At 36.5% G+C, this 12,486-nt stretch overlaps 1 protein-coding gene across 2 annotated transcripts in view; it reads right to left on the bottom strand.

Moving 5' to 3' along the window:
• Positions 1–1,113: 1,113 nt before the first annotated feature.
• LOC110093180 (synaptotagmin-5) overlaps positions 1,114–12,486 on the bottom strand; it is a 45,994-nt gene continuing 34,621 nt past the window's right edge. For both annotated transcript variants that reach the window (XM_020817991.2, XM_020817990.2), the window contains exons 10-12: positions 9,592–9,817; positions 7,092–7,259; positions 1,114–1,717 (exon numbers count right to left, since the gene is read on the bottom strand). In XM_020817991.2, the coding sequence (XP_020673650.1) occupies positions 1,367–1,717; positions 7,092–7,259; positions 9,592–9,817 (745 nt within the window). In that variant the 3' untranslated portion in view covers positions 1,114–1,366. The remainder of the gene's footprint in view (positions 1,718–7,091; positions 7,260–9,591; positions 9,818–12,486) is intronic.

Here is a 12,486-nt window from a genome sequence, read left to right as displayed (position 1 = left end):
GTGAACGTACGCTCCTCTACATTCGGCCACCAATATTTTAGCGTCACGTAGCATGAAGAAAAGTCGCCGACCCGACCCGCTATTTTTTGAGTTCTCGCACGTGCGTTTTTTTTTAAATCCTTGACGAGCCGAACAAAATCCCATCACTTTTTGGATATATTTCAAATACCTAGCAATACCGAGCAAATACCAAGTTGTACCTAATTTTTTCTAGCAATATCGAGCAAATACCTAGCAATACCGAGCAAATACCTAGCAATACCGAGCAAATACCGAGTTGTACTGAGTTTTTTCTAGCAATACCGAGCAAATCCCTAGCAATACCGAGCAAATCCTGAGCAAATACTGAGTTGTACCGAGTTGTAAAAAACTCGGTACAACTCGATATTTGCATGGTATTGGTCTTCACATAGCGGTATTTCTCATTTTTGCAAAGCAATACCAAACAAATACCGAGCAATACCGAGAAAATCGCGAACATAGCATTCCCGGGTTCCGCTCCGGGTCAAGTCGTCGGGCCGCGTGGTTTAGAGTAAGAGCACGTTGCGACATGTTATTGGCGGCCGAACGTAGCTCTACGTCCGGTCAGAAGATGTAATAATTGTTCCCATTTTTCTCATCTAAGACTTAGAACTTGACAATGACACTGTTAATTAGAGTGTCATATAGCTTAAATAAAATAGCATGAAGGTTTTCTTTTCTTTTTTTCTTTAATTTACCTGTCGCTACGATCTTATTTGATTTATGGCCTATTTGAGATATCTTTCAAGCATTTTTTTTTTTTTCAAACAACAACCACAATTTAATTTAGCTACTACTTGTGGCTTTTCAAAAATTTATATAGAAAAAAATTAACTTTTGCAACCATAATAAAAAAGTTATTTTCACATCCAACTTTATAAAATGTTGTAGTAATCTCAAATAGACCCTTAGTCCTTTTCCTTTTTCTACTTCACAACTTTATATGATGTAAAGAGGCGCATGCTATGTTATTGAAAAACAAACCCCAAACATTCCTTTTATTTTTTTTTTTTATAACATAGATAACACTTATGTCCTATAAAACTGATTTCATAACATCTAACAAGAAAATTAGAACAAGGAAAAAAAAAATGAAGCGAATATTGCTAAATAAAACAAGTCTAAAACATCAAATCAATATTGGTTAGATAAATGACAATAAAATGGCCTAGGAATAAGGCAATTTGCATAACAATCCAAACACATTTTAATGCACAAGATATTAAACAGAAGAAATATGCCATATACCGATGTGTAGATGCTGCGCACAACTATAAGCTTTGACAGTTGGGCGTCTTATACAATAAAAAGAAAAGCAAGCATGTAGAAGAAAAAGTTACTGAACTTAGCTTCCAGCTCCATCTGCTGGTACTGCAGGAGAACCATTACCATTTTTCTTGGAGGCACTGAACTGCTGAGAGACGGTCTTGCCCATGAATTTTCCAGCTTTGCTCAGGGCATGGATTCCGGAGCCTACAAGACCCACACCCGCACCCAGGCCCGAACCCACTAAACCGGCACCAGCGGTGACGCCTGTGCCCACCAGGGATGCTGCTCCGACCACCGTGCCACCTAGTACATCCACCGTGCTCCCTATAAGACCAGCAGCTTTCAGTTTCTTCTTCTCCTCCAATATTTTCTTCTCCTCTTCTAGAGCCTCCAATTGTTCCTCCTTTGAGAGTGCATGATAGAGCACCTATAAATATGGACAAGCAATTCTCATGACGCATATAAATTGTACCATTGAGGATCACTATTCTGTCTTCCAATCGACAACAAATAATCATTTGATTCAAAAGAGATTTATACACATACCATTAAAAACTTGGAAAATTTACATACATACACTTTATACCATCTTATTTATGTATCTAACATCCAAAACTTTAATATTACATACATACCATCCTATATTATTTTAATATCAAATATACCACTTATATTTGATATGAAAATGAACTATGGGTGGTATGTATGTAATATTAAAATTTTAGATATTAAATATGTACATAAACTAGTATAGGTTATATCTCCTAAAACTTCCTTATTTATAAAGCTAATACTTGGATTTTTAAAATGAACAAATGAAATCATGTATTTGCACTTGCAATGATCCAATCATCAACAAAATAATGTAAGTAGAAGACATGATTTGAGATTTTGTTGTGATCTTCAAGATTTGACTGGTATTGCTGTAAATTGAGGTAGTTGTTTGAAAATAGAGAATTTGGGTATTAGGCATGTAATTGCTCCCTATTCAAGTTATTAAGGATATATATGATTAAGCAATAATTATTTATATTTAAAAATGTTATTAAAGAATTATGATTACACCAAGGAGGCCGAAGATCAACATTAAGTTTGTAATTGTTTGCCTGGAAATGATTACAGAAGAAATTCATATTGAAAGATTTTATTTGGACAGTATATGATGTTGACAACTGAGCGAGATTCTTAGGTGAAATTTATAATAATGGTCAAAACCTGTAGAATATATGAGAAAACTGAAAAGTATTAACTAGGAAAAAATCCAAATTAATGACAGTTTTAGTGAATGCAAAATTGAATTTATCATTCAATATTGCTAGAAGATTACGTAATATATAATTGTGATAAGATTAAGTATTTAAGAAAAAGGAGACGTTGATAAGCACATATATTTTACAGTTAATAGAGTGGTTAAAATAGAGAATGCCAAATGAGTATTATATATTAATAGAATATCAAGGAAACTTTCTAAGTTTTAAAAAACTGCATTTAAACCAACTGAGCTTTATGGATATAAAGAATTTGCTTATAGCCAAGTTTTTGCCACAAAAAATTTACAAACACTATAAAGGATAGGAGTTAGCCGACCCCACGTAGTGGGATAAAGGCTTGATGTTGTTGTTGTTGTATAAAGGATAGGGCGATAAATGATATATTTAACAGATGATAGGAGTTAGGGCCGCGAACGAACCGAGTTGAGTCAAGTATGTGCGTGTTCATATTTTAGCTAGTTCATTTATTATCAACTTGTTCAAGTTTGGTTAGAGTTTGATTCGAGCTTTTTTGTTTGTGTTCAAGCTTAATTCATTTAAATTAATGGGTATTCATGTTTGGTTCGTGTTCGGTTCATTTCGTGCTTATCGAGCTTTAAACAAACGAGTATTATAGAGCTATAAAAAAGTTCTACTTCTAGATATACATTAACTTAACAAACAAGCCTTATCGAGACTTCTAACAAACAATTACATCGACCATGTTCGTGAACATATCTAGTGAAATTTTTTAAACTATCAAACAAGCTCGTTCACGAACATATCTAATGAGTATTCTTGAGCTATCAAGTCTAAGGCGACTCTCTCTAATCTTATCTTCTACTAGAGCTACTCCAACCTTTTCACATATATGCTCATTTCGTATCCTATCTCTAAGGGTAAATCCACTCATCCACCTATTGTTCATGTAACCGACCACATTTTGTGAGATAACAGCTTGTTATTGGTGTTGTTGTATGACTGCTTATTATAATTCTAAAGTTAATGATGAGAACTATATATGCAAGTGATGTTGATTTGAAAATTACATGAGCTTGAACAAAGCTTAACAATTTATTAACTCATAATGAACTTAAGCAATGACTTCAGTATGCACGGGGGCAATCAAATTTATGAAAACAATCACATGCTAATGGGAGGATTATAGGAAATACTTGAGTTCGCAAGTAACCCTAAGGGTAATTGAGTTCGCAAGTAATCCTAAGGGTACTTGAGTTCGCAAGCAAACCTAACAGAAATTGGTGAAAAACAGCAAGAAATCTTGCTGATTTCAGAGAAATCAGCAAGACGATGCATAAATTAAAAAAAAAAAAAACTGGAAAGAAACACAAGGAATCTTCTTCTATTCAATCCACGAACAAGAAAGACAAGTCACGATACAAGTTTCTACAATTCGAGAGGAAGAAAAACCTCTCCAAATCTCTAGCAACACCTAGAGCCCGAAAAGAACAAACCCCAGATCTCCAATCTCTCTTCTAATTTCCAGATAATCCAAACCCTAACAATACAAGACTAATTAAAGCAAACAATAAAAGTTAAATCCCTAAACAGCCCTTAATTTGAATTTTCCCTCCAATACAATATTTAATTAGTGTGTGGACCCCTCTACTTGGCCGCTTACCTCTATCTCTCCTTGTTCCACCCCCCTCTTGCCCTTCCGCTGTAGACAAGAACCGGTCTACTAGGGACCGATTCAGTTGGTTCAACCGGCCCAAGGGGGATAGGCCTAACATAGGACCATTAAATAACATATTAATTAATAACATGCTCACGTGGAATTTCAAAGACAATCCATAAGTTAACAAATAGGTTAGTCAGTATAAAAGCCCACTCACGCAATGGTCTTGGTGTGGGCTAAGCGAATAAGCTTTCACAATAAAACGATGTCACGATTGAGGAGGGATAAAAAAGATACAAGAAGAGGGGGGGGTGAGAGTATACCCACATGAAAGAAGATACTAAGCCATGGCGAAGTTGTTTGGATGCCTATGTGAAAAGGACAACAATATGAACCCACTTGCATGCCCGGACAACACTCTAATGTCTTCAGAAATTCTTGACAACAACTATGTGGGCGTCAAATCCTGGAACAACTGGTACTGGAGCTAGAAAATGGGTTGATCTTGTATTTCAGTAGCAGGCGGCTCTCTTTGGGATGATTTGGGAGGGAAACAACAAGCTCCTAGTATGATTTTTTTTTTTTTTTTTTGAAGGGGGGGGGGGGCACGTGCCCCCACAATCTGCCGTTGCATGTACGCTAAATGATTAGGGGGATGATTTGGGGCCTTAGTGGAGTTGCCAACTATAGCTTACTAGTTAAGGAAAGATTAATTAATTCATATTTCCAATCAATACTCAGATTTGCTGATGGGGATATCCTTCCAAACATAACCCAACAATTTATGAAAGGAATTCAAGGCTTGTAGGAGAATTCAAATTTGAATTCAAATTCCCGGGAAGGGGAATTAATAAGGAACTCCAATTAATATTCAACTTGATTGATTGAGATATCTTTCCAAACATAACCCAATAATTTGGGAAAGGATTTCAAGGTTCGAATTTGAATTTCATATTTTTCCAACATTAATATTAGGCTAATTTAGGAAGGGGAATTAATTGGTATCTCCAATTAATATTCAAATTAATTGATTGGGATATATTTTCAAACATAACCCAACAATTTGGTAAAGGATTTCAAGGCTCTAGGAGATTTCGAATTTGAATTTCAAAATTTTCAAAATTAACACTAGGCTAATTTATAAAGGGGAATTAATTGGGATCTCCAATTAATATTCAAATTGATTGGTTGGGATATCTTTCCAAATATAACCCGACAACTTGGGAAAGGATTTCAAGGCTTTAGGAGATTTCAAATTTGAATTTCAGATTTTTCCAAAATTAATGTTAGACTAATTTAGGAAAATGTTAGAGGATCAATTTAAAATTTTGGGGGGAAAGGGAAGAGAGGATCATGACGGTTTCGACCATGGGAACAAGGAGGTGGTCGGCGACTATGAGAGGGAGAGGGAAAGAGGTTCTGCATGGTTAAGGCTAGGAGGAGAAAGGAGTTGGTCGGTTGGAGCTTTGGGAGATGACAGTGGCAGCAAGCTTAATTGGGGGGAGGCGGAGATAAACCGTGAGCTCGAACGCTTCTTGCAACTGACGGGACTTATTTTACCCTCACCTAGGGACTTCACATAAACTCTCACAAGAACCCTCAGGGCTCTCAAACACACCTAGACACAGTGCAGAAATTTTCATTCATAATAATCATCATCCCTCATCCCTCCCAAGGGGGAGGTGAGGCCTATAAATAGACAAAATACAATAAAAATCAAATAATAAAAGTGCCCCCTGGGGTCACATAAACCTACTCCCTTAAGTGAGGGTAAAAACAAAAAGTTATACATAATAAATCAAATATAAATAATTGCTCAGAAATAGAGCAATCCAATCCTAGTGGTAGATCTCTGACACTTCCTCTGATAAACTTTTCATGGCCGGTTGTCCTCATCGTTCTCCTGGGATAGAAAAGAGCTAGACTTCATCAAGTATTCATCCCGGGTGCTCTCATAGATCTCTAGTACATCCGGGTCAATCCTCTGGTGCTCCTCGCGCTCTAGCCAAGTGTCCTCTGTCTCCAATTTACCTCTCCACCTTACCAAGTACCTTCTTCGTCCACCCTCTTTCGTGGAAATAATGTCATCGTTTAAAATCATGTCAACTTTCTCTGCAATAGGTGATTTAGGAATATTTAGAAGTGGAGATAGGCTTGGGTTCTCACATGGTGGGGTTACACAAGCCTCATTATGTAATGGATTCGGTGGGGTTAAACTTTGGGCCCTCATAGGATACTAGATCTTCAATGTTAAAATAGGGAAAAGCCATCTCTAGTCCGCTGGAAATTTTAAATTTCTGGTTGTCTTCCCACCGCAGTTACCATAGTTGAATTATGCTGGTTTTAATAGTTCATTTATTAACATACATGTATACTATTCTCAAACTGTTACATAAAACTCTAGCAAGAAGAAATTTAGGCCATTCATTCAGATTATGATCATAAATTACCTGACTTTTTTTTCAGCATCCTATACATTAGTTTAATCACCATCAAATGTTTTGGATTCAAGTTTGAAATGATGGCCTTTTAAATTACATAAATAATACAATGCATGGACAGGTCTTTGAGAATTAAGCAGCAAAAATTATTTCGATGCATTCTATCATGTTTCTATTCTACACTTCAGATTTATATATGAACAAATATGCTGCTTTAGTTGTCGGTTAAGATGAACATATTATCATAGAAGTGACTGCTATGTGATCTTACGCCAGTGCATTCTTAGTAATGACAAAAATGCTACATTCTTCTATCAAGGAAGTTGGTGATGAGAGATCACAGTATCGTAACAACTTTGTGCTAATTTTTAAGCAATGTTTCAGAAAAATGATAATAAAGCCAACATCTTTATAGCGCTTTCCATTAAAAAAGTATAGTATTCAAATTGAATAGAAAATACAGCTACTGACCTTGACAGTAATAGTCCCTCTGTCTTTCTTATCCTTTATCTTCATCATATCAAGTGAAGGTAGCAATCTAAGCTCAAATTCTTTGGCAATTTCAGCTTCCAAGTCAACCAACGGCAACTTGACTATACCCAATTTCTTATCTTGTGAAAGGTCATCTTCATCAAAAACCTGCAAATAACGGCATATACAATTGACATGATTTTAGCACAGCACCTAAAATACTAAACTTTCTTTTTATGCAAAAACTAGGATGGAAAATATTAAAAAAATTCATGAAGGACCAAATAAAGTTAAAATCATAATTCAAGCCAAAAGGTCAAGTCATTTCTTTAAAGTAGGTTTCACAAATCCTTCTTACAAGATATTTTATCCATAAATGTTTTTTAATGCAAAAAAAAAAAAAAGCTAACACATGCAATCCTTATTTCATATTATTTTATCCAGTAAGGTTCTAAGTATAAAAACGAGCATCTAGTGCAAGACTCAAAACATTCCCTACATAGGCAAAGTGCGAGGCAGTTTTGTTGTCAGCCAACGTGAGCTTTGGGAAGGATTGGAAGGAGCTGAAGTACATAATCATACTCTTCCACTAAGGAAATGCTATGTTTGTGATGCATAACCACCAAGTCAAATTGAAGGCAACCAAACCAAATTAACTTGAGGATTGAGAAATAACCAGTCAATGACAACCGTCACTACACTGCATCAATCTCTTTGCTTTCAAGCGTGATTCCTGAATCCTACAGTACGATGTCATTGATGAATCATTCTATCAACCTCTTTTTCAGAAATACAAGCCACTTTTGCATCAAAACCATGCAAATCATTTTTATAACAAGAATATATGATGGGGACATCAGAGGTTGGAGGGATTATCACCGTAGAGGCTGGAGATCTACAGTCTTGATTGAGTCTTTATATTTTTAGTTTTCATGTGTTGTAGGAGCTTTATGTGGTGTTATTTATTTTATTTCAGTTTTACCCTCACTTGAGGAAGCTTTTGCGTTGTTTGCCCAATGAACTTCTTGTCTTTTGTCCTTTTATGTTTTTGGAGCCTATATATATGGCCCATTGTTCTCTTGTATGGATGATGAATATTTTGATATAAATTTCTGGTTATATGCATTTTCTTCTCTTGGTGAGTTGAGTTTGTGTGTGAAGTCCTTTGGAGAAAGGCAAAGAAGTACACAACAACGTTTGAGCTCTTGGTTAGTATAATCTTCCATCTCTAACTTTTTTTTTTCCTGCTGCCCTATCCACCAAAACAGACTCCTAGCTGCAGCAAATTGATGCGCTCAACCAGCAACCAACTCCCTCCCTTCCTCTCATCCACCTTTACCTTCTCCCCAACATCACTGACCCTTGGGCTTCCCAAATTCTGCAATTAATTCATATTAATTGAGCATTTATCTCAATTAATTATGACTTTTGGAGATCCACAACCACTTTTACTTTTTCCCTTCCCAAGCAAGCCACATCAGCCATCTCTCTTCCCAAGCAACCAACCCCAACTCTTCACCTACCACTGACTTTTCCCTTTCTCAATCCAACTACTTCCCTTCCCCGCAAGTCACATCAGCACTCTCTCTTCCCTAAGCAACCATCCCCATCTCTTCATCTCCCAAGCTGACTTTTCCCTATCCCAAGCCAACTAATTCCCTTCCCAAGAAAACCACATTAGCCCTTTCTCTTCCGCAAGTAGCCAGCCCTCACCTCTTCACTTCCTAAGCTGAATTCTCCCTTTCCAAGCCATTAAAATCAGTCAAATCATTTCTCTCCTCACTATTCTACCTCTCCAAGGAAACTTAGTTTCTACTAATGCAACAAGGACATTGATTCAACAAAGAGCAAGGGTTTCAAGGGCAAGCCAAGGAGTAACTAGTCGTCACTCATCAAAGACTCTATTCCTCCCATTCATGAGCTAATTATCAAAACCTCCCATTCATCTAACTAAATATTGATCTTTTCATTTCATCTATAGTAGCATCATCTCATATGTGTTGATTAATCCGCCAGGTTCTACTTAAATTTGAGCAAACAAAACTCTAATAGCTAATCCCTTAATTAAATGTTGGACTTGTGTCAACTCATGTAAGCTAGTCTAAAATGATTCGCCTTTGTTATTATTTAGCATTTGCTTGTTAGTTTCTTACTATCACATGATTTAATAGTTCAAATTTTATTATTGTTCTTAATGTTTTTGAAGTTTATGTTGCTGTCTTTGATGTTCTCTTAGCTTAAAAACTCAATGCATGACTTATTTTGCTTAGTCCTGCTCCTTCATCAATATATATAAGAGAATGTTTCAGAAAAAGCCAAATCAATCAGGAGTTGGTGGCCATAAATTCTAAAAAATCATCTGGAAATAACATTAGATTAAAAAATTCAACAAAACATGCTAACATAACTGTAGTTAACAAACACCGATTACTGAAGAGTTGAATGATAGGATAATTAAAGATGAATATATTGAAGACGAACTCAAGAAATTAAATCATACTTCAAAGATGATACTCTGTGTTTCCTTGTCCTCAGCAAGAAGCTCAAACATTTCATTCCATACAGGGTTGAGATTGTTATTGATAACTTTTGTTTTGAACTTGAACACGGGGCGTATATACAAAACCACATAAGGATCAGATTTTCCAATCATTTCCATATTTTTCAAAGCGGTTGCTTTCATGACCGTGATGGCAATTCTTCCTTGGGGCTTGAGTTCAAGATCACTGCAAGGAAAATAGAGGGTATATAATCATCTTCAAAACAATAACAATTTGTTTAAAGAATCATACACTTAAGCATCTCTATTTTTCTTTTCTTTTGAAAAGCTGAAAAGCCCTCCTACTTAATAGAAATAGAAAGGATGCAAAGTCAGAGTTACACAATAGAGCTAGCCAATAAAAAAATTATAAGAGAAAGAAAGTTAAGCTCTAAAAAGATTTCGACATAAGATAAGTTTAAAGTTCTCATTCTCTCTAACATTTGATACTCATTGTCTTTATGACTAGATTCCATCCAAAAATAAGCTTGAGATTAAGTGTTGAACCAAAATTTTGGAGATCCTAAAGCTCAAATGGGATAGAAAAAATATTGGAAGGAATCATTCATAAAATAACATTCCACCAAAAGAAAGCAATCTTCAAAGGGACAAAGGCATTCCAAATCAAAGAATAAAGAATGATAATATCATCATGCACTAAGAAAAAATACAAGGAAAGGGCAACCAATTTGGAAAGTAATGTTTGAATTCAACCTAATCCGATTCAACTAATTATAAAGATTTGGAATACCATTAATTAGATGAACAAGGAGTGACCTTCTACGGTGAAGATGCCATCCATAAGAAGGGGGAAAAGAGACACCACAAAAAAAGTTAAAATTCCAAGCAATCTTAAAAAGGATAGTGTAAAGTTGGTTTAAGAAAATTTCTAGATCCAAACAACGCTCCAAAATTTGATTTTTTGCAATGTTATTTATATTCCAATAGATGAGATAAAATAAATTCTTAGATGCTTTCCAAACATCCTTAATAAAATGAGAGAAATGAGTGTCTTTACCCCTCCAAAAATCAGTAGAACAATTCTACAAATATTTTCTTCGTAAGATGTAACTTGGTAAAGAGTTATAATCCACATGAATAGATTTTTAGAGCCATTTAGAAATAAGGAAAATATTGATTGTATGGAGATCTAAAACACCAAGCCTAAATAATTTTTTGAGTCTATATATATTCTTTTAGCTGATTAGGGAGGCCTCAACCTTCACCATTTCCTTTCCACAAGAAACTTCTTCTAATAAAATCAATTTTGTAGGTCGCTCAATTTAGAATCCAGAAGAAAAAACAAAAATTACAAGGTGATAAAGATAATAGATAATTAAAACAAGCCTCCTGTCTTTAAGGGAGGAATTTGCCTTTTAAGGCAGCAATGTTTCTCTGAATTTTGTTGATAAGGCGAGTCCAGAAATCTTTTTGCACCACTTTACAACCTAAAAGAAGACCAAAATATGAAAGGAAATGTTCCAAGATAAGTTAAGGAATGTTTGATAAAAGAACCTTGTTGACCCGTAACTGTATCCAAAAAGCAAAAAAAATAAAATAATTGCGTACCTGTCCGGCGCCGAATTCAGCACGTCGTCGCCCACGACCGGATGTCCCTCTATATCGCAATCTCCCGCTCTCTTTCTCTCATTCCTTCACTCGACCTCGCTCCCTAACACGCATCTCTAAAAACCCGACTCCTTTTCCCTGTCCGAGCGGAAGTTACGACATTTTGATCGGAGGCAACGAAGGGAGCTCACTGCAATGGTAACTTTCTCCCTTCCAGCAGCTTCTTCGGCTCCTTTTGGCCGATCGACTTCGCCCCTTGCACGACTGTCCCTCCCCGTTAGATCGGAAGTTAGGACACTTTGATCGGAAGCGGACGGGAGCTCCGCATGCTGTGAGTGATCGGGAGCTACAACATTTCGATCGGAGGTGACGACGGGTGCTCTCCGGCCCTGAAGGAAGCTTTCTCCCTTTCGGTCGCTTCTTCGGCTCCGCTGCAACCCCTCCGACGCTGTTCGACTTTGCTCTTCCACGACTTCCCCTCCTATTGGATCGGAAGTTACACATTTTGATCGGAAAGCCAACGGGAGCTCGTTGGTCGTGAAGTAACCTTTTCCCGTTCACGCCCTTCTTCGGTTCTCCCGTGGCCGGTCGACTTTGCTCCTTAGACAACTTTCCCTTCCTGAACGGATCGGAAGTTGCGGCATTTGATCGGAAGCCAGTACAGGAGCTCGCGGCTGTGCAGGCAAGTTCTCCCTACCGCACGCTTCTTCGGCCGATCCAGAGAGGGAGAGAGGGTGAGAAAATTTTATATATAATATTATTTATTTATTATTTATTATAATTTTTATTAATTATGTTTAATAATTATTTAATTATAATAATAATTAATCATCTAATTATAATTAAATTATAATTATTAATTAATGATTAATTATAATTAATCAATGATTAATTATAATTATAATTAATTTATTAATTATAACTATCTAGTGATTAGTGGTTAATTATTAATAATAATTACTTAATTATTATTATAATTAATGTAAATTATAATAAAGAATATTGATAAAAAAAAGAGTGCTCCTCCCGCCTCGATCCTCGAGTCGACAGTCGCCGACAATCCCCGCCGGGCCCTAAGGTATAAATTCTAACTTAAATCCCGTCCTCGGCGTTTGCAGCGGACCGGGGAACCACCTATACGCGCTCTTGTAGCACGGTAGGAGGGAGCCCGGTGCGAAGCATACGACGAGGCGGGTAAGCCCTATACACGCTCTTGTAGCGTGGTGGGGACGGTCCTCGACCTCGACACCGACACTGCCGACGACTGCTACGCAAAGGTATGATGGT

Source organism: Dendrobium catenatum, unplaced genomic scaffold (assembly GCF_001605985.2).
Source record: "Dendrobium catenatum unplaced genomic scaffold, ASM160598v2 fragScaff_scaffold_963, whole genome shotgun sequence".
Taxonomy (NCBI): domain Eukaryota; kingdom Viridiplantae; phylum Streptophyta; class Magnoliopsida; order Asparagales; family Orchidaceae; genus Dendrobium; species Dendrobium catenatum.
Note: the sequence above shows the minus strand (reverse complement) of the source record. Positions and strands in the feature narration are given on the sequence as shown.